The following is a 23312-nucleotide window of genomic DNA, read 5'->3' on the forward strand; positions in this document are numbered from 1 at the left end:
GGAGCCCCCCAAAAATGAAGTCTGTCACTGTTTCCACTGTTTCCCCATCTATTTGCCATGAAGTGATGGGACCAGATGCCATGATCTTCGTTTTCTGAATGCTGAGTTTTAAGCCAACTTTTTCACTCTCCTCTTTCACTTTCATCAAGAGGCTCTTTAGTTCTTCTTCACCTTCTGCCATAAGGGTGGTGTCATCTGCATACCTGAGGTTATTGGTATTTCTCCCGGCAATCTTGATTCCAGCTTGTGTAGTGGTTTGTTAATTCCGTCCTCCTGATTTGTCCCTCCCCCTCTCCTCTCTCCCCTTTGGTGACCATACATTTGTGTTCTGAGTCTGTTTGTTTTGTATAAAGACTCATTTGTATTGTTTTTTTAGATTCTACCTGTACCCGACACTATAAAATATTCATCTTTCTCTATCTGACTTACTTCATTAAGTATAATTTTTCTGCTCATTTTTTATTGAATTGTTTGTTTTCTCCATATTCAGTTGCATGGGCTGTTTGTGTATGTTAGATATTAACCCCTTGTCAGTCACATAATTTACACATATACTTCCATTGCTCAGATTATTTTTTGTTTTGTTTATAATTTCCTTTTCTATGCCAATTTTTTAAATTTGAGGAAGGCCTCTATCTGTGAACTTCCCATTTAGAACTGCTTTTGTTTGCATCCTATAAATTTTGTAAGGTTGTGTTTTCATTTGTCTCAAGATATTTTCTGGTATCTTTGATTTTATCTTTGACCCATAGCTTTTTTAGTAGCATGTTATTTAGTCTGCATGTGTTCATTCTTTTCCTTTTTTTGGTCCCTGTGGTTGATTTCTAATTTCATGCTGCTGTTATCAAAAAAGATATTTGAAGTAATTTCTGTTCCTTTACATTTGTTGAGGCTTATTTTGTGACCTACTGTGTGCTCTATCCCAGAGAAAGATCCATATGCACTTGAAAAGAATCTATTATTTTTGTTTTTGGTTCTTTTTTTTTTTTTTTTTGGACGTAGCATCCTCTACTGCTGCTGCTGAGTCACTTTATTTGTGTCCGACTCTGTGCGACCCCATAGACGGCAGCCCACCAGGCTCCCCCATCCCTGGGATTCTCCAGGTATCAATTAAGTCTTAGCTGATCTATTGTATCATTTAGGACCTCTGTTATATTGATTTTCTGTCTGGATGATCAGTCCACCCATGTTGGTGAGATGTCAAAGTCTCCTACTATTATTGTCCATTTCTCACTTTATGTCTGTTAGTATTTGTTTTACATATTTAGATTCTCTTATATTGGGAGCACATGTGTTAATAAGTAAAATACTCTTTTCTTGTATAGATTTCTTTGTCATTATATAATAGAGTCTTTGTTTTTCTGTATGGTCTTTGTCTTAAAGTCTATTTTGTCTTTATGAGTACTGCTATACTTTCTTGTCCAGTTCCTCTCACTTTCAGTGTATGTGAGTGGTTTTCACCCTGAAGTGAGTCTCTTGTAGGCAGTATATTTGTCCCTCCCACTCTCTTCTCTCCCCTTTGGTGACCATACGTTTGTGTTCTATCTCTGAGTCTGTTTCAGTTTTGTATATAGACTCATTTGTATTGTTTTTTAGATTCCACCTGTACCTGATACCATATAATATTCATCTTTCTCTTGTTTTTTTTTAATCCACTCTGCCTCTCTCTATCTTTTGGTCAGAGCATTTTGTTCACTTATAGTTCAAGTAATTATTGACAGGTATGTACCTATTGCCATTTTAATCGTAGTTTTTCGTTCTCCTTTTTAATTTTTCCTTTTGTGCTTTGATGATTTTCTTTCGTAAAATGCTTAAATTTCTTTCTTTTTGTTTTTTGTGAATCTGTTGTATGTTTTTGATTTGTGGTTACCATGAAGTTCTAGTATGTTGACCTGTAATTATGTGTACTTTCTTTAAGAAATGTAAGTTTAAACATGTTCTAAAAGATCAACATTTTTATACTCCCTGCACCACATTTTGTGACATTAAAGTCCTGGTTTACATCTTCATGCTTATCCTGTTACTGTTAATTGCAGTTACATCATTTTTATATATTTATTTATTTTTTCTATATACTGGCTTAAGGGATCTTCATTTCTTTTATGTATTTGTCTTTAATATTGTGATTTTCCCTTTCCTATAGATTCTTGCTTTTCTTATATATAGAGAAAACCCTTCAATATTTCTTTTAAGATAGGTTTCAGTTCAGTTCAGTTCAGTTGCTCAGTCATGTCTGACTCTTTGCGACCCCATGAATCGCAGCACACCAGGCCTCCCTGTCCATCACCAACTCCCGGAGCCTACCCAAACCCATGTCCATTGAGTCGGTGATGCCATCCAGCCATCTCATCCTCTGTCGTCCCCTTCTCCTCCTGCCTGCAATCCCTCCCAGCATCAGGGTCTTTTCCACTGAGTCAACTCTTTGCATGAGGTGGCCAAAGTATTGGAGTGTCAGGTTCAGCATCAGTCTTTCCAATGAACACCCAGGACTGATCTCCTTTAGGATGGACTGGTTGGATCTCCTCACAGTCCAAGGGACTCTCAAGAGTCTTCTCCAACACCACAGTTCAAAACCATCAATTCTTTGGCGCTCAGCTTTCTTCACAGTCCAACTCTCACATCCATACATGACCACAGGAAAAACCATAGCCTTGACTAGATGGACCTTTGTTGGCAAAATAATGTCCCTGTTTTTGAATATGCTGTCTAGGTTGGTCATAGCTTTCCTTCCAAGGAGTAAGCATCTTTTAATTTCATGGCTGCCGTCACCCTCTGCAGTGAATTTGGAGCCCCCCAAAATAATGTCTGACACTGTTTCCCCATCTATTTGCCATGAAGTGATTTGACTGGATGCCATGATCTTAGTTTCTGAATGTTGAGCTTTAAGCCAACTTTTTCACTCTCCTCTTTCACTTTCATCAAGAGGCTTTTTGGTTCCTCTTCACTTTCTGCCATAAGGGTGGTGTCATCTGCATATCTGAGGTTATTGATATTTCAGGTGGCAATCTTGATTCCAGCTTGTGCTTCTAAGATAGATTTAGTATTGGTGAATTCTTTTTCGTTTTTGCTTGTCTGAGAAATTTTTTATCTCTCCTTCTATTCTAAATGATAATCTTGCCCAGTAGAATGTTCTAGATTGCAGATTTTGCCCTCTCAGGACTTTGTATATCTTGACACTCCTTTATGTCTGCACAGTTTCTGCAGATAAATCAGCTGATAGCTTTATGGAGATTCCCTTGTAACTGACTCTTTGTTTGGCTCTTGCTGCCATTAACATTTTAATTATGATATACCTTGGCCTGGGTAAGTTTGGGTTCATCTCTTTTGGGACCCTCTGCTTTCTGGACCTGGATATCTGTTTCCTTCTTTAGGTTTGGGAATTTCTTAATTTCTTTAAATACACTTTCAATCCTCTTCTCTCTTCTTCTGTAATGTCTATTATGTGTAGATTGACACAGTTTATATTATCCTATAGATCTTATATGTTGCTTTCAATTCATTTGTCTTCCTTTCTAATGTTCTGATTGAGTGATTTCCATTATTTTGCCTTCCAGATCACTTATTCATTCTTTTGTGTCATTTAGTCTGATGTTCACTGTCTCTGGATTGGTTTTTATCTTAGCAATTAAACTGTCAATTTTGATTGGTTTATTTTTATAGTTTTAGTTCCTTTTTACAGTAGTCTGTGTTCCAATCAACAATCTTTTTAAATTCAGTGAGCATTTTCATTACTTTCTTTTTATCTTGTTGTCTAGTACACTGATAAACTCCTCCATTTGTTCTCTCAGGGGATTTCTCTGGGTTTTTCAGTTGGAGTGGTTCCTCTGTGTTTTCGTTTCACTTGAGTTTCTCTGTCTCTATGAACTTAGGAAAAACAGTTATCTGCTGTGGTTTTGAAACATTGTTTTTATGTGGGAGAGTCTCTGTGTAAGATGTCTAATGTTTTTGGTATGAGGGCTGGTTTTGGTATGTATGCCAGCCACGCCTTTCCTCAGGATATGCTGGCTGGTAACCTCTTGATAGGGAGTGTGGATATTGTTGTAGTGTCTAGAGCCTGTGTTAGATGTGAAGTGAGGCTTCCTCTCTGCCCTTCAGGGCCAGGGTCTGCTCCCAGGTGTTGGAGTAAAAGTGGAGAGTTTGGGACTGATCAGTTCTATTGCCCTTGAGTGATCAGGCTCCGTGTCCTGCCTCAGAGGAGGTGATTGCTGAAGCAGTGAGGCCTGTGCAGTCAGAGAGGGCCTGTGCACCACCTTTGTAGCTGTCTGCAGTTCTGCTCAGAAGTGGCCTAAGTGTCACATCTCTTTCTCTCTGTGTTGTCCCAGATCTAGTTAGTGCATGGTGTTGAGTAGAGTAGGGCTGGGGCTGGGGTTGTTCGTAGCTCAAGGAACTACTATGCTGTTCTGTCTAAGATCTGGCTGTTCTGTGGCACTTTTCTCTCAGAACCTCTCTATACCAGTTCTAGTGCTAAACTGTGGTGTGGAGTGGAGGACCCAGGGAGCTCCCGTGAGAGCGGAGCTGCTGCCTTTTTCTGAACATGCTCACAGGGGCCATCATCACCTAGTTCAGACAGTACCTCAGGCCCTCCAGCTGTCTCTCTGCAACTAGATGTGTTCTCCCGGGGCTCTCTGCCTGAGATTAGCACTTGGCTGCCAAGTGCTTTTGTGGCAGTGTTCCTGCATATACTGATGATGACCACTGAGACCCCACCTACCGCCAGGTTGTTGCACTGACAGTGGCTTCCTTGGCTCCACCTGGATCATTCCCCAGGCGCCCCCGTCTGTCTCTGCGTGGCTAGACCAGATCTTTGCCCAGATCTCACGGGATCTCATGCCAGGCTATAGCGTGGAGGGAGCAGGGCTAGGATGTTTGCCCCCTTTGGATTGGGAAGTGTATCAGGGTGGCAGCTACCAGAGCAAGGCTGTCTCTGCCTTGATTGTTAGTAAGCCAGCACATGAGCACCTCTTACAAATAGAATCCAGGCTTCTCTAGCCCTGTCTGTCTCAGGGCATTTCTTAGCAGGCAAGGGAACTTGTCTCCTCTGTGCAGGATCTTAGGACTGGGATGCCCAGAGTGTGGCTCCATCTGCCTCTCCCCCATGTGGGAGTCCACCCATGTGGACCTTCTCTACCTTACAGATCTCCACAAGAGACACAGGAATCAACCCAATGCCATTTATCCCCTATCCTACCTGATTATTGATCTTTATTGAAACTCTGGTGGTACAAGAGTACCTCTGTCAGCTTCCAGTTAGTTTTCCATGAAATTTTTTTCACACGTAGAAGTGATATTTTTGTTGGGGGAAGTAAGCTCCACGTCCTCCTACTCTGCCATCTTGATTTCCACCATACCCCACTCCTTTCTATTCTGACACTATAAGGTCATGGGCTTACCGGGTGTAGTATTTTGACTTCTGCCTACTTTTCAGTCTGAATAAAGAGCGCGCATTTGCAAATTTCCAAAAGAAAGATAGTTGCAGGTAATTGGCTCCAAAGCTAACTAGTTGGTAAAATACTGCAAGGAACTTTGACTCCTTGATGAAATGAAGCAAATTTTCATCTCAGAAGGAAGGAATAATGTTGTCAAAGAACTACTTTTGGGGCTTGGCAGAAGTAGTATTGCAGAAATAAAGGACATCTTACCAGTTTTAGGAAAAACATCAGTTAGCTTTGCTATATTTTTACCTCTTGCCACAGAGAATCACACACAGAGATTATTCTCCGTCTTCCCTGAGTAGACATGGAGCTCCATGAAACACAGTTTGCAAAGCACTGTTATAAATCATTAGAATCTTCTGACACTTATGTGCCGAGTGTCTGTGATCAGACGTTAGAAATAGCTAAGTAATCATTCTGACCTAGACTATTTCTTATTTGTTTCCTAAATTATTTCAAAATGTGTTCTTCCCAACTTTGTGGAAAAGCCACAATGAGTAAAATGATCTGTCATTCCATCTCCCAGAGTTAACTGCTGTTGACATGCTGACATTTCTCACACTTATAAGTATAATTCAGGTTAATCTTTTATATATAGCAGTTATCATCTTGACCTCTATGTGCTTAACACTGTTATTCTAGTTCACACCTATGTGAATACTGTCACATTTACTCTTGGAAGCTTATTATATAACTTTTACGAGAGAAGACATGTCATGTATTGACTAACCTTTCAATCTGCACCTTCATAACCATCCCTTCAGTATCTTTCAATAAAACAAAAACAGGTTGATTACTCTATAGGTTAGCATAATGAGACTTCAAGTCTGTAAGTTTCAACATCTTTTTCATCTATGCCTACCAATGAAGCTTGGCCATATTGAAGTTGCTTTCAAACTTCAAAATGCAGCAAAATGCCATCTTTATTTTGAAATCAAATCTTTTATGAACCCCCCCCCCAAAAAAAAATAAACACAAAAAATAAAACTGAGCGCTGAAGGTTGAAGTCTGCAAATGTGCGAGTAGATTGGGGGAAGAGGGTAAGCAGTTTATTCACAGGCAGTCCTGCTTAGCCATCCCAACACCCCAATATGATGCAGAACCCCAAGGCTCTGGGACAAGAATGTCTGAATATCCCATATCTGTGAGATGTCCTCAATCAGTACTTTTAATGAACTGGATGACTATTGCATCTGTATCTCCTCTGGCTTCTCAGACAGTACCTGACACAAAGTAGGCATTTAAGAAGTATTCATCGAAATAAAAGACATGAAATTCAAAATGAGGGAATGGGTTAGTACAGATCCATTACTGGTACTTGAGAAAAACCTAACAAAGTACCCCCACTGAGAGCAGTAAACCAGTAGTGGTAGATCTCAGTGGTATCATTTGACCAAGATTCTATCAGTGGTTGCTGAAGACAAAATATAACTGAATAAACATTTAATTTCTTCCACATTCAAGGTATTGTCTGAAGGACTATCGAGGCTGCAAAGATGGTAAAAGTACAGTCTCTCTCCTAAAGAATACTTAATACTCTGATAGGGGAGATAATTTACATAAAATTGTGCTACAAAGCTAACCAGTGCACCAAACAATATGTAAAAAAAATTCCATGGTTTTTGAGCTGAGGTAGAGAAATTTTGAAAAATGATCAACAGACAGCCTCATCAACAGGTGGCTGTTACAGAATGTAGAGGGTGACTGATGCAGAAGAAAGTAAAAAAACCATGGGATAAATACTTCACTGAAGAAAGCATGGCATATAAAGCAGCTGGAGATGAGTTAAAGGTTATCTTTTTGTCACTGGTGTGTTAAAAATACTGAGAATGGAGAGATGACATGAATTGTAGTGAGAAAGCTTTTTAAAGTTGACATTTGAACTGAAAAAGGAGGGGGAGGATTACGGTAGGTGGGGCAACATTTCAGTTTAATGAAAGACATTTCCTTCTCCAATGCATGAAAGTGAAAAGTGAAAGGGAAGTCGCTCAGTTGTGTCCGACTCTTCGCGACCCCATGGAGTGCAGCCCACCAGGCTCCTCCGTCCATGGGATTTGCCAGGCAAGAGTACAGGAGTAGGGTGCCATTGCCTTCTCCATTTAATGAAAGCAACATGCATCAAAGCTCAAAGGCCAAGAGGAAAAAGGTCTCCATAAGGAATAAGATGAAAGCAATCTGGCTGAAGCAAAGGGTGTTTGCTGGGTACCAGGCTTGCTGAGTGGGGTGGAGCCAGATTAACAGTGGGAGCAGCTAAGAGGCCACGATGAAGATAAAGGAGACTCTCAAAGAAAACTATGATAGGTATGTAAAGTAGTAATGATGGAAAAGAAATAAAAGAAATGCAAGTCCTAAGGATACTGAGGTGGGCATCAAAACATCTCATTGCCTGAGCCCAGAGAATTCGACAGCTTGGATAGAATCAGGGGGGGACAGGCAGAGATAAACCCTCTGAATGGATAGTAAACTTCCCTAGCGTCAATTAAGAATTCCAATGTCTGATTCTCTACCGTGCCGGGAGCCAGCGTGAGGACCTCCACCCGTGGCAAAGGTCATGAGGAAGGAGGCTCGACATACGCAAAGGCGGGATCAAGCCTCAGGAGTCCCCCTGGAAATTCTCGAGCATCTACCCTCAAAACCAGAGTCTGCCTACTTTATTGTTTTGTGCTCTCACCTACACCTCTGACTTTACGGGGGGCTGTCCCCCACCACCTCTTTCGGAGAAGGAGTTAACTTAGAGCTCCAGTTAATAATAATTCCTGGGCATTACTGGAGTGTTTCAACCTACAAACTCCTCTGAAGGTTCTCTAGCCCGCCTAACAGGCTTGTCCGGCCACATGTGATTGTTTACAGCCTCCCAACCATGAGAGGCACGAGATGCTTTAAACCTTCTAAAAACGGGTTATTTAGAGAAGTTAGAAAACTATTAGTATAGTATAGTGGGCTGATTAGAAATTGTATTGGTGAAGGGTTTTTCATTTGTTGAGCCAATGTTCACTGCTAAGTCTCCACATCCCCTGCCCTTATACACATTAATGAATATATAGAAGAAATAAGTATTAACCTTTGATATTAATCACGTTAGACCTTAGGCTAAGCAAATTCTTTCCTTAATTAAAACCCACTACACCCTCACCCTATAGGAATGTAACTTTATCTGGTACCTTCGGAAGGTGGCGTCTGTTTTAAGAATAATCACCCCTGGAGAAATAAGTGTTCTGATTGACTGACCGCTGTCACAAGGAGAGGGTCATAAATTGTCAGCAGGCCCCCTGGCCAGAAGATGATGTAACATCCCTAAGACCTCTGTATACATTTGTATGAAGCACCTGACTTTAATAAAAGTCAGGACTGCTGACTCCGCGTGACTTTTGTATAATATCTCATTGTATAAAAACAGACCCTGGAAAAATAAAAAATGGGATCAGTTCCTCGAAAGACTGGTCTCCCCATGTCGTTCTCTCATCTTCTGGCTCAATTATCTGGAACGTGGAGGCTCGTCAAGCCTACTAACTATGCCTGGGCTTCTAAGATCTGACCAGGCGGGCCTTAGTGTCTCCTCTCCTTCGGGAGAACGGGAGGACACCTGCGGCCTACGTAGGTGATGTAAATTCCTTGCCTTGGAATTTTACTAGCTTTCCACATGAACCAAGTTATTCAGCCTCTTTTCTCCGCTGAATTTTCCTACTGAGCTATCCTTATTCTATTACTCTTTATATCTCTAATTAATATTTAATTAAAGCTATCGTATCCTAATCACCGAAGCTGTCTCTCCTTCGAATTTCCCTGGATCCACCGGGACTGGACCCCGGCACTACTGTAAGTTTAATTGTTGGATCTGGGGTCCCACTGAGAATCAGTTGATCCTGGCATTTGATGGTGTACTGTCCCTCAGAAAGGGAAAAATGTACCCTCTGAGGGTGCTGGGGTGTACGGAGATTGTGTTTTAAGCTTTTCTTTTTCTACAGACATTAGAAATAGAAAACAAGAGTACTCTTAATAGAAGACTCCAGAGTCACTATAATCCCCAAAATGGTTCACAGAAATGTTTTCTCTTGCTAATCGAAATTCAGAAAGGGAAAACGACAAGGAGATACTCTTACCATCCTCATTTGACTGGATACTACAGGCAGAAACCTGGGAGACTGGCAGAATTCTTACCTTCTGCTGGCTTATGTTAGAAGTCCCAGGACTTCTCAGCAACAGCAGCAGCCCTGGAGTGAGCAGTGTCTAGTCAGTGACATGCAACCTTGACACCAAATTGCAGGTAAAGAAATATTCTCCTGTACCACACTGCCCCTTGCAGGACACCAAATGGACTCCATAGTTTTTCTTCCAGCTTTAGGCTATTCCCAGTGGTTTAGCGTGTACATGGTAACAGATGAACTAAATGCTACTCAACTGGACAAGCCAACACCGACACAGTGGTGAAGAAATTAGTACCTAGATTATTTCTCGTTTCGGTATTCCCTTATGGACTGAGTCAGACCAAAGAACTCATTTTATAATTGAAACACATCACAAACAAATTACAAATCAAAGCTTGTAAAAACTTTGGGGTACTCATTAAAATTCTAACCCCTGCACCACCCCCAATCCTTGGGGCAAACAGAACACAAAAATGTAGACATCAGAAGGACTTTAGGGAAAGTTTATCAAGAAACTGGACTTAATAGCCAGAGGCACTACATCTGGCCCTTATAAAAATCCAGCATACTCCAAATAGAGGCTGTGAATTAATCCTTTTGAAATAGCATTTGGTTGCCCTCTGCCTAATGGCATCTCTAAATCTTCCATTTCTGATTGAGTGAACACTCTAGGAACTTAGGTAAGAAATTTGATACCATGACTTGCTCTGTAGGAACTAACCAGCATACTTGGAGATCAACAGGTAAAAAAAGGGTGTGGCATCCACTGACTGGCAAGCCTTGCTCTCCCCTTTGACCAGAAGACTGGATGTACATTAAGCTTTTTAGAAGAAAGTAAGCATTGTTATCGTGCTGGGTCAGTCCTTACAAACTGCTAACCATTTGCACTGCCATCCTCCTGGATTCACACGAGCCCTGCCGGGTCTGACCCAAAATGGCAGCACTCCCAGGACAACTGGAAGACCATCTCTAAGGTGACCTTAAACTAAGCATTTTCAGGGCCAATTCCCAGGTCCCAGAAGCAGACAAAATCATGAAGTAGACAGCTTTTCTCAAGATCATAGATAGAGAAACTTCCTTCTACTTACTTTCTCCCCCTATTTGGTCTTCCTACTCCCAGGGTGGGCAAATCTTCCTTTTAACAAAGACTTCCCTTTCTTTAGCCACTGATTATAAAGCTGACAGGAGATCGCTAATTTCAATCTAGTCTTCGCTTCCACTATGGGCTCTCCTTCAAAGTTTGTCTTCCCTCTCAACAAGTCAAGCACAAACCAGGTAACTCTTTATATCGGTTTTCCAAAGCCTGGTGACATTAAGTCATCAATCTGTTCTCTGGTTATGTCTCCACCTAGATTATGCAAAAGAACCTGAACTAATTTTTGTTCTTGCCAATCCAAGCAGCTGGCGACAACTCAGGAAAATGGATGCATAACAGGTAAGCATCCACGATCAAGTAAACAATGTCACTCTTTTCCTTTCAATGAGATAACTGGACACAGAAAAACCTCTATAGAAGATCAAAGGCTGTCCTTTGCTCAGGTAAAGACGTTAGAAGGGAATTTTTCCTTTTGCACTGAAATCAGGCATAGAGCTTCACCTTCCAGGTCTAAGGCAATACTGCAAGCAAACCTTCTGGTTCGATTCTAAGATGCATCCTCCAGCCTCTCGTGAAGGTCATAAATGGCCTCAGCACCGACTCATGCAGGGGCACTGGCCAAATCACCAGATGTTATGGCTAACTCCTAAGTCACCCTTACGCAACCTAGGGTAGCTCAGTTGCTTACATCATTAGTCATCAAAGATTGCATATCGGCAGACCAAAAATCCAGACTAAGTTGGCCAAGTAATAAAACCAAGCTTTACAGCTACTATGGCCGAACTGTAGGCCTCCTATATCACATATTTCAAAACCTGTCCTGCTCCTACAGACTGACAGGGATATACAAGATGGAGATGTACAGATGTCAACAAGACAGGTGACAAGACACACTAAACCCCAACTAATATGTCACAAGCTCCATTCTGACCTTATCCAGGAACAATGCTGGTCTTTTGAGATAAGGTGTATAAAGAGTTCCTATCTGGATGGGCAGAAAAATGTGGACTTGAATTCCTGATACCCTCTGTCATCTTAAAATTCCAGCCCAATTATAAACTCTGGTTTCTTTGTTCATAAAAGTGAAAGTGAAAGTCCCTTAGTTGTGTCCAACTCTTTGTGACTCCATGGACTATACAGTCCATAGAATTCTCTAGGCTAGAATACTGGAGTGGGTAGCCTTTCCCTTCTCCAGGGGATCTTCCCAACCCAGGGATTGAACCCAGGTCTCCCACATTGCAGTTGGATTCTTTACCACCTGAGCCACAAGGGAAGCCCTACTTTGATAAAACACTACTACTTTTTTTTTTAATTTTATTAATAAAATAAAATAAAAGCACTACTACTTTTCATGAAAGCACTACTTTCATAAAAAGTAGCATCACATAAACACCTCAGACCAGATCTCATAGAAAACTGGCTTGTTTATCACAATTTTAAGTTCTTTTCAGTACTAAGATCACTTTTCCTAGCCTTTGGAACTTATGAGTTGGAAAAGGCAGTTCTCAATCTTTCCATAGTAACAGGATTTCAATATTACTATGCAAATATTGGAAACCTTTCAATCAAAAGTTAATAGTCTCTGTTGGACTCGAAAAATGCCTTGCCCTGGATATACTGACAGTCCAAGGAGGAGGAGCTTGTGCCATCACTGGTGAAGAATGCTGTTTCTATGTAAATCACTTGGGGCAAAGAGTGTCTAATGTATACCTTTTGCCTATGGAGAAGCGAACAGCAACTCACTCCAGTATTCTTGCCTGGAGAATCCCTATGGACAGAGGAGACTGGCAGGGAACCACGAAGAGTGGGACACGACTGAGCAACTAACACTTCCTACAGTTTTTGAAGACAAGGTAAACATGCTCCATCAGATAAAAATGAGGCTCAGCCATTCTATTGGATTGAACTACTCCTAGGGAAGGAGACTGATTTCATGGAATATCGGGAAATGGGCTTAGGTTCGTTATTTTCTGTTTATTCATTCTCATTCTATGTTCTTCTCACCCTTTATAGATCTCTTGCCACGCAGTTGCTAACCCAATTTTTCTCTCCACAGTTACTGACTCAGATTTTTCTTCTAGGGACATTTCAGACAGGGGAACGAAGGAGTTCAGAGTATATCACTCTGGCATACTGAATATTTTGAGTTAAAGACAATGGAGAAAACCTGACGCAAGAAGGGCACTCTGACCTTCCTTGTTCTTCCAGAAAGAGATAAAATTCCCTTGTAAAAGATGCCCTCCCTATACTAGGAGGAAGAACATTTTTTTAATCACCAGAGATGGAAAATTGGACCAAGAAATCCCCAAACAAACCTTGTTAAACTAACCCTTATCTTCCCAGTCATTTCTCCACATTTCTCCTAGCAGAAATCTCGTTGTCTTTTTCCGTTCTAAGCTTTCTTCCCTGGTCACTTCCTCAGGTTGTGATTCTCCTCTGAAAATTTCCATGTTCGTGTTAAAAAAAAGAAAGAGAAAACAAAAACTTCTGTGCTTTTCTCTTGTCAACCTGTCTTATGTCAGTTTAATTCTTAAGTCAACAGGAGAACCAAAGAGCGTAGAAGAGAATTTTTCCTTGTCTACAATGCTAAACCGTTTTCTTTCTGGTAACATTCTAATATCATGGGGGAGTTTCACTCCCAGACCCTCGTATTATTTTTAAATTCACTCCTTTGAAATACATACAAAATTCTCACGTTCTGCTCACTGGCCCCATTAGAAACTCACGCTCATACTTAAGATGTCAACCTCATTATAGCCGTTTCAAGAATTAAATAAGTGCAACATGCTAGGAAGTGAAGTGAAGTGGCTCAGTCGTGTCCGACTCTTTGTGACCCCATGGACTGAAGCCTACCGGGCTCCTCCGTCCATGGGATTTTCCAGGCAAGAATACTGGAGTGGGTTGCCATTTCCTTCTCCAGAGGATCTTCCCGACCCAGGGCTCGAACCCGGGTCTCCCATAGTGTAGGCAGACGCTTTACCGTCTGAGCCACAAGAGAAGCCCTGGAAAACGCTAGGAACAGTACAAACCCCATTAGAGGAAGCCCTTTTAAAACCTTGGCATAAGGACGCAAAAGCAATACAGGGATAAGGAGAGGTGACTATGGGCTGTTCCAAGGTGGAATCCATCACCTGTCAGGAACGGGACCTGAGTAACTTCTGGTCCAGCCACCGAGTTATTTCTCCTAGCGAAACCTGAAAAAACCAGCTTCCATCCCGGGCGCTGCAGGGCGGGTGGCCTTCTCTGCTTCCGCTGGCGGACGGAAGCTGCGCTCCCTGCCCGCAGTCACGAATGCAGCGGACGGCGCCTGCGCACTGGGAGGGACGGGCCGAGCGCCGTTTCCCAGGCGCGGAAATGCGCATGTGCGTGGGGTTGGCCTCTGTCCACTTTTTCGCAAGCTGAACGCGGAAGTGCGGGATCTGAGGCATTTCAGGTGCTAGGATTCTGGCGCGGCTACTGGTGCGAAATGGAGGTGGACGCGGCCTCAGAAGGTGGTCGGGACGGCCCCCGAGAGCGGCGAGGCTTCGGTGAAGCCGAGAGGCAGCAGCAAAATCACGAAGTGCGGTCTCAGTCCGGGGCTGCCGTGTCTCCCAAACACTCCTATTGGTTGGATCTCTGGCTCTTCATCCTCTTCGACGTGATATGGTTTTTCTTCGTGTATTTTTTGCCATGGTGAGTACTCTGAATGTAACACTGAAGCGGTGAGGGGCTTAGGAACCTTCTCCCCAATTTGGGAAGGTGGGTGGGAAGAGGAAAGGAAATTGTGTTCCGAAAGTCCGGTAAATGGAGGAGTTGGAATGAAGTAAACTAGACTGAAAATGGCTTCCTTGGCACCTCAGTTGAGGGTGTTCAGAGGTATGGAGGCAACTTGACTTCACAATTTTTTTGTTATGTTTTGAAATGAAACCGGCTGGGTTTGAGTTCCTGCACTACCATGAAGAAACTGGGTAAGTTATTTGACTTTTTGGAGCTTTGTAGCTAGTTTCATTTATAGGGACCAATAGTAACCTGGTCATAGGGGGTTGGTGTTTTAGATAAATCGCTAACTTACCTCAAAGCGATATGTTTGCATATTACTTTGCAGCAGTGAGCACTCAGCTAAAGCTTATTGTTTTTATTTAGTCGCTAAGTCGTGTCCGACTCTTGCTGCCCCATGGACTGTAGCCTGTCAGGCTCCCCTGACAATGGGATTCTCCAGACAAGAATACTGGAGTGGGTTGCCGTTTCCTTCTCCAGAGGATCTTCCCCACGTAGGGATGGAACCCGCATCTCGTGCTTGGCAGGCGAATTCTTTACCCTGAGCCACCTGGGAAGCCCGAAGCTGTTGTTACTATACAACAGTTTGACCATGAGCAGGGTATCTAAAATAGGTCCAAAACTCAGTTCCTAACTTCTTATCCAGTAAGTGTTCCCATTTCAAAAAATGTTAACTTTATCCAATCCTCCTCCCAGAAGCTTGGGACTGTTTTTGACTTACTTTTTTTTTTTTTTTTTTAATACACATCCAGGCACTCCAAAACAACAATTGGTAAGTCACAAAATTCCTTAGATACCTCTTGGAAAATCCATGCTCTCCATTTTCATTGCCACTCACTCCGAAAAGACAGTTTTGGCAGAGGGTAAAGGAAGGGGACTTAGACAAGAGGGACACAGGACTGAGATGATAAGGGACAAATTCAGAAGACAAGCCCTGGGCTGGAGGAAAGCAGTGCAGCTCATTTAGTTATTAAACAGCTCTCTTGGACTAAAGAGCTAATTGTTGACTCACTCTAAGTTATTCTCTCAATCTTGTTACTGAATTTGCACTCCCTGAAAGGTAATTGTCTTCTTTTCTCACCCCTAGTCTCCAATGTTGGCCAAGATCTGGGCATAAACTCACTGTACCTGAAGCCCCATTGTCTGTGATTCTTGTATTTCTTGAATGGTATGGCAGAGGGTTCAATGGGACAAATGGGAGATGAGTATTTCTATAAAACCCTCCATTGAGTCACTTGTAAAGGAAAATCTTTCCTCCTGATTTTTGGTGTTACTTCAAATATAGTGATTTTTTTTTTAAATCTAAATTTTCAGCTCTGGGTAGAAAATGGAAGACTTAACAAGGAATCAGTTCAGTTCAGTTGCTCAGTCATGTCTGACTCTTTGCAACCCCATGGACTGCAGCATGCCAGGCCTTCCTGTCCATCACTGACTACCAGAGTTTACTCAAACTCATATCCATTGAGTCGGTGATGCCATCCAACCATCTCATCCTCTGTCATCCCCTTCTCCTCCCACCTTCAATCTTTCCCAGCATCAGAGTCTTCCAGTGAAGTCAGTTCTTTGCATCAGGTGGCCAAAGTATTGGCGTTTCAGCTTCAGCATTAGTCCTTCCAATGAATATTCAGGACTGATTTCCTTTGGGATGGACTGGTTGGATTTCCTTGCAGTCCAAGGGACTCTCAAGAGTCTTCTCCAACACCACAGTTCAAAAGCATCAATTCTTCTACACTCAGCTTTCCTTATAGTCCAACTCTCACACCCATACATGACCACTAGAAAAATCATAGCCTTGACTAGATGGACCTTTGTTGGCAAAGTAATGTCTTTTAATATGCTGTCTAGGTTGGTCATAACTTTTCTTCGAAGGAGCAAGCGTCTTTTAATTTCATGGCTGCAGTCACCATCTGCACTGATTTTGGAGCCCCCCAAAATAAGTGTCTGTCAGTTTCCATTGTTTCCCTGTTTGCCATGAAGTGATGGGACCAGATGCCATGATCTTCGTTTTCTGAATGTTGAGCTTTAAGCCAGCTTTTTCACTCTCCTCTTTCACGTTCATCAAGAGGCTCTTCCGTTCTTCACTTTCTGCCGTAAGGGTGGTGTCATTTGCATATCTGAGGTTATTGATATTTCTCCTGGCAATCTTGATTCCAGCTTGTGCTTCTTCCAGCCCAGCATTTCTCATGATGTACTCTGCATAGAAGTTAAATAAGCAGGGTGACAATATACAGCCTTGATGTACTCCTTTTCCTATTTGGAACCAGTCTGTTGTTCCATGTCCAGTTCTAACTGTTGCTTCCTGACCTGCATACAGATTTCTCAAGAGGCAGGTCAGGTGGTCTGGGATTCCCATCTCTTTCAGAATTTTTCACAGTATATTGGGATCCACACAGTCAAAGGCTTTGGCATAGTCAATAAAACAGAAATAGATGTGTTTCTGGAACTCTCTTGCTTTTTTGATGATCCAGTGGATGTTGGCAATTTGATCTCTGGTTCCTCTGCCTTTTCTGAAACCAGCTTGAACATCTGGAAGTTCATGGTTCACGTACTGTTGAAGCCTGGCTTGGAGAATTTTGAGCATTACTTTGCTAGTGTGTGAGATGAGTGCAATTGTGCGGTAGTTTTTGAGGGTATTTTTTGATCTTATCAATATGTAAATCATTTAGGAATAGGCAAACAACTAAGATGATCAAGATTTTCACAAGTTCCCTGGAGAAGGAAATGGCAACCACTCCAGCATTCTTGCCTGGGAAATCCCACGGACAGAGGAGCCTGGCAGGCTATGTAGTCCATGGAGTCACAAAAGAGTGGGACACAAATTAACGACTAAACAACAACAGCACTTATATGTGACATCTTAAAAAACAAAACAAATGAACAAATTGAACAGGAACAGACTCATAGATGCAGAGAACACACTGGTGGTGGCCACAAGAGACAATGGTGATCACTGTGACAGGGTTCAGGGAAAAAGACAAAGACAAAAAGATTCAGGTACAAAATTCCAGTTTAAAATAAATAAGTCATAGGTTATAATGTACAATATTAGGAATGTCGATAATATTTCAGATACTTTGTATGATGACAGATGGTTGCTAGACTTACTGTGGTGTTGAATTTGTAGTGTATATTAATGTGATATTACTATGTTGTAACATGGAACTAGTATGTTAACTATAGTCCAATAAAAATAAAGCATTATTTTATATGCAAAAAAAAAAAGATTTTCAGAAGTTTACATAAGGTATTTAAAGGGGGAAGAAAAAGGAAACATTGTTGACATATATTTGTTTTTCCAGAATGGTTTGCCTGATACCTAAAGAATTCTGGCTACTGGACTGGATTCCTGAAGATGACTGCAGACTTCAACAAAGAAGACGGGGCTGTGCACTAGAAGGATTTCAAACTCTAAGGGACTCTCATTTCATTTTACACATTCTATTGTTATCTGTCGGTGGGGTGGGGTGGGAGAAAGGGTATTAAATGGGTAATGATCTCACCGAGTCCTAGCTTAAGTTCGTAAAACTTGACTTTGATTCTTGTTTTAAAATTTTTTTTCAAATTGTCTGATGGCTTTACAGGGGCTGAATATAAAAAGTATTTTACATGGGATTTATTATAGTCATTAGTAAATAAGTAATGTTTTTCTCTTTAACATTTTAAAGAGTTGGCTAGAGTTTAGTATGATGCAAATAATACAGTAAAATAATGTGAAATATTTAAAAACAGATTATTCAAAAGTAAGGGAAGAACTTGGGGGAAAAAATGAGTAAAAGCTATACAAGAAAGTCCAGGCCCACAATGTATTTGCTGCAAATGCCAGTTTAATTTTTAAGTGGCCCTCTGCTATGGTTGCTAGGTTGGTACAGTTTTAGAGAAAGTATATAGTATCCAGTGGTGAAAGGCTAGAGGGCATGTCATCTTTACCTGGATGCTTCCCCTCAGTTTTAAGCTCTTGAACTCAGTGAAACACAACTATTTGTTTCAAACCTAATTTTTATTAGGTTTGCATTAAGAATGCTTGTAACCAAAACATGTTTATTATAATGTCTGTAACTTTTAATACTTCAGCAAAGTCACCATATTTACTCATTGAGCAAATATTTGAGCACTTACTGTGGGGCAGGTACAGCACTGAACAAAACAAAAATCCTTGCCTTCATGGAGCTTACATTCTTTATCTAAATATGTTAATAATTTTATTTCTAAGAGTGATCAGCTAGTATTTAATCAAAAAGGTCACACTCCCAAAGCAGCAACTATAAGCCCTTTATAAGCTATTCCTATTATATGTATAACAGATATTAGAAATGGGCTCTCCTTGAAATTGGTGATACTTTATATATTGGAATTGCATAAATATTTTTCAGTTCCCTTAGAAACAGGGTGTAGGTCTGGTAAACTGTCCATCCTCTACTTTTTTAGAATGGTGTTTAGGTTAGTGTGACATCTGGGATTGATTTTGGAGGACTTTAGCCTAATGCCGACTATGAGGTTAACAGTTATGCCATGAGAGAACCTGATAAATCTGCCTGAAGAGAACGTTTTAGGCTTGAAGCATCTAGACAAACACAGAACTGGGATTTCATTGAGGTTACCAAGCAGACTGTATGAATAGTTTCTCTGCTGCTTGCTAATAATTTTGTCCAGTAAATGTTTATTATACAGTAAATTAGGTGTGATTTGCTTTCATTTTAACTAATTACTTGTGTGTTAGGTCACACACAAAGATTTATAATCCATACCACCTTTCTGAGCCTAAAATCAGCCTATTACCACAGCTCTTGAATATCTCAATGTCCTATAGATGAAATCATGCCTACCACTGTGCCATCTCAGATAATATAGTGTACTTGTAAGCTTTTGAACTGGGTAAATGAGACATCAGAAACAATTTGGCAAATTTGCTACAGTAAAGACATCAAAAGAATAACATCAAAGTGATTTTAGTCTGATCAATTCCTTTGTAAATATCACAGTTTCATTAAGTGAAATGATTATTTTAACCATTTGAAATCAGTTGGCTAATGAGTAACTGTGGTGAAATCTTTAGAAGTCTGTTAACCTGAAATTTTTAGGATGTAAAGTGCTCCATATACCTAGTCCCTAAATGGCATGGGGATACACTCAGAGGCTACAAGATTATTTACTGAGGGCATTTAATGTAGACGTTATGCTCTAGGGAAAGGGTCACCAAACTACCCACATCTGGCCCATTTGCCTCCACCTGTTAGCTAAGAATGATTTTTACATCTTAAAATGATTGAGAAAAAAACAGAAAGACTATTTCATGAAGTGGAAATGATGTGAAATCCATGCTTCAATGCTGCTAAAGTTTTACTGGAGCAGAGACAAGCCTATTCATTAGCATAGTATGTAAATGTTACATTCTGGCTGTTTTCACACTACCCTGGCAGAACTGAGTGGCTGTTAGGGTCTTAGGGTGCACAAGGCCTAAGTTATTATAATAAGTTATTATACTGAGTCTCTGACTTTAAAGAATGTTTATCAGCTCCTGTGGGAATTCTCCTTTAGACCTCAGTGGAGTTGAACTCTTAAGAGTCTCCTGTGATAAATTTTTTTGATCAGTGATATTCCAAGTTCACCCCTGAACTTTAAATTGACCTACTTTTCCCATAAAATACATAATTCACAGGGATGAGAGAGGAATCAACAGTTCATGAATGCAAAGAAAAGTCCAACCATATTAAAAATCAGTTTACCCCCCTCCAAAATTTTGAACCAGAAGAAACTGACATCACATGAAAATACTCTGAAGTATTTTGAACATTACAGCTGTTGGTTGTGTTATTTTGAATGTTATCATAATCTTACAACCACAAGAAAACATGTATAAAAATAAAGTCACCCAAGAAATAAAAATTTCACATATGAATGATTATTAGTAAATACATATTCTGTCTTTATTTGGAGTGTTGTGTCAACAAAAACAAACAGTCGGTTTCTAGTTTGTTAGTACTACAGCATAATGCAGGAGGTTTTAACTGGACAGCAGTACTTTAAAAAGCCCCAGAATCAGACATTTCTGGGTGATGTCTGCAACTCGACTGTGAGTTAAACTTCATACAAATCTATGAGATTGTTGTTAAGTACCAGAAATCAGTTTAAATGTTTCAAATAATACATTTTCAACTGGACATAAAAACAAACTACACAAAGTTTTTGAAAATTATTAAAAATACTTGAAGCTCATTTTTCTAGTATTTTACAATATTATAAAAGCAGTAATTAAATACACTGACATTTCAAGTACAATTTTACAAACTTTACAATATTTACAAACCTTCCATACTAAAAGCTATGTTAAAAAAAGCTTTCTTAAAAGATAAAATTGTACTTAGTTTATATTCAAGTATTTCTACATTAAGAGAATATAAAATAATAATCACCTACTGTTACAGTTAGAAACTTCTCTAGGTGGAAGACAAAATTTGATCAAGATCTGATAACTGGGTTACAGGACTGAGCTTAGACTTGTACAAGCAATTATTTTCTACTTATCTAGAAATATTCAGTTTTAATCATTAACATTTTGGAATACTTTAACAATTTATGGAACTGGTCAAAATATTGAATTTGCTAATTTACAGAATTACTGTGTTTTATATATAAAATTTACCCAAATTCTCAGTTCTCTAGCATGGACAATATAAAACTATTCTAAACCACAATTAGTGTACCAGTTTAGTACAAAATTAAATGACAACTATGATATAAGGCAATTAAAGTACTTATTTCCACTTGTAATGATAAAAATGGAAAACTTAAAGCCTCCATGAAAGTAGGTGGGGAAAATTATTATTTGTTTAGAGCAGAAAAAAGGGAAGGATACTCAATTTAATGCATATCATTAAAATTAAACCTATATGAAAGGCAAATATTTAATCTGGAAACCCAGAATGATTTTCAAATTCAAGACTGAATATCATTAAAATGGGCTGACAACCTACAAATAAGTACTATTATAGCAGGGAAAATTTAGGCAGTCACAGTGATATTCTTAAAAAAAGGCTTTAGGTTAATTCCTAACACTGGTTACTAGCAGCCCAAAGTAAACCAAACCAAAATAAAAACCTTTCATATTTCATATAAAACTAGAAAAAAAGTAACAAATAAATATACTAAAGTGAAGTATTTTAATTATTTTTAGCTTACATGACTGAAGTAATGTTTATAAATACATACAACAAAGGATATTCTGAAGGTAAAAATTCTAGGAGCAAAATTAAGTCTCTTCCAACCTTGAGAATTTAATTAAAAATTGCTTTATCATTAAGGCTTTTTTCTTGAAATGCTATCAATTTCATGGGTTGATTTTTTTTTTTTTTTTTTTAAGACACTTAAGGAATCATAGGTAGTAGACTATCACAGAAGTCAAAAGCAAATGGTGAAGCCCTCTTTTGGCTACCCATTAGAAAGTGCTTCCTCACAAAGCAACTACTACTTGGACTATGCAAACTACCTGCCATCTGCTATCTTTCAGTTAGCACAGTTAACCAGTCTACATATATGAGAACTGCTTAGTTTAATACTTATGGGTCTACCAGTCAAAAAATAAAGGGTCAAATTACATTTTTACTCAACTGCAGTGTGTGAAAAATGACTTTCTGGACACACCCTGATTTTCTATTTTTTGAGGCATGCCAAGGCTAGTCAGAGAGAATTTCCAAAATACCTAATAAGTTGATTTTCACAAGATAAAAAGATCTGTATAGAAAGTTAAAGTGATTATTGACTAACAATGCCATGGTTTTAATTTCATATAGCACTAGGTTTGGTCAGTTGATTCTTAAATGGTCTCTGAGAAGTAAAAGCCCATCGGAGTCATCATTTATCTATTACAGTAAATACCAGGTTTATGTTTTTGCTCAGAAGGGCAGTTTGAACCAAAACTACTATGTAACACAGGTCCTAGCTCTCTTTCATTCTGAGACAGTGAATTATCATTACAAAAGCCACTGTTCTCTGGAAAGCAAAGCTTGGGCCTCTGATGGTATTTCAGTCTATATGTATCAGTCATGCAGTTATCAACCGAAAAATAGGTAGTTAATGAAACTGTCTCATTTGGACATGTAGAACTAGAGTCTGTTTCTGGCTGGCAGAAAGCACCAATAGCTCTACCTGAGTCTGCCTGAAAATCTTTAGTTGCAGAACTGGATGGAGTGTTTGATGTGTTGCTGACATACTCTTTTGCTTGAAATGTATCCTTAAATCTTTCATCGTTCACATACAGACTCATGTCTACACCTAGCTCTGAGGCTGTACTTAGACTGTGCTTCAGAAGACTAGAAGAGTTCGTCTTAAACGTCTCTGTTACTTTGACATCAGGAGTAGAGTCATTTTTCTCTGACTGTGGCACACTGGTCATAGCATATTTCTTTGGTGGCAGAGGGGGTGGTGCATTCTGGCAAACAAGTTTCAGCATCTGACAGCCGTCAGATCTACAGGTTGACTGAACCAGATGTTCCCTGGGTAGAGAGTTCTCAGAGTAATATCGTTCCATCATGTTTTGCTGCTGGATGAGGGGAGCAGTTTCTGGCTCTGACCCCACAGTTCTCATGTGTGAAGACCATGATGAAGATGGTGAGACTGTTTCATTACTGTTCACTCTCTTTCCAGAACCAGAGTTATCATCAGTGTGAAAAAGCAAACCTGTTTTCTCAGACTTTTCTTTATTAAGCCACTCAGAAAACTTGGGTTCACTTGATTTTTCAAGTTTCTGTTCATCTGACTGGTGGGTATGCTCTCTGACTGTGTGGTCCTTGAGTATTTCTGGATTGGATGAAGGGAGTGTCTTTCCATTGGTTTCATGTATATGTGACCTGAAAAATAAAAACAAAGCTAAAACACCATACACAAATA

The 23312-nt window shown here is 40.0% G+C and overlaps 2 protein-coding genes across 5 annotated transcripts in view; one reads left to right on the plus strand and one right to left on the minus strand.

Moving 5' to 3' along the window:
- Positions 1-14041: 14041 nt before the first annotated feature.
- C6H4orf3 (chromosome 6 C4orf3 homolog) lies at positions 14042-20329 on the plus strand. 2 transcript variants are annotated; one of them, XM_010805880.4, is made up of 3 exons: positions 14042-14345; positions 15182-15201; positions 17729-20329. In XM_010805880.4, exons 1-3 carry the CDS (start codon positions 14140-14142, stop codon positions 17740-17742), a joined length of 240 nt encoding a protein of 79 aa, XP_010804182.1. In that variant the 5' UTR covers positions 14042-14139; the 3' UTR covers positions 17743-20329. The 2 variants fall into 2 exon arrangements, with proteins under 2 accessions (XP_010804182.1, XP_002688102.4); XM_002688056.6 differs by lacking the exon at positions 15182-15201.
- The window catches only part of USP53 (ubiquitin specific peptidase 53), a 59511-nt gene continuing 56524 nt past the window's right edge, over positions 20326-23312 (minus strand). For all 3 annotated transcript variants that reach the window (XM_024993481.2, XM_003586178.6, XM_059887850.1), the window contains one exon: positions 20326-23272. In XM_024993481.2, coding sequence (XP_024849249.1) covers positions 22282-23272 — 991 coding nt within the window. In that variant the 3' untranslated portion in view covers positions 20326-22281. The remainder of the gene's footprint in view (positions 23273-23312) is intronic.

The sequence above is a fragment of the Bos taurus genome, chromosome 6 (genome assembly GCF_002263795.3).
Source record: "Bos taurus isolate L1 Dominette 01449 registration number 42190680 breed Hereford chromosome 6, ARS-UCD2.0, whole genome shotgun sequence".
Classification (NCBI taxonomy): domain Eukaryota; kingdom Metazoa; phylum Chordata; class Mammalia; order Artiodactyla; family Bovidae; genus Bos; species Bos taurus.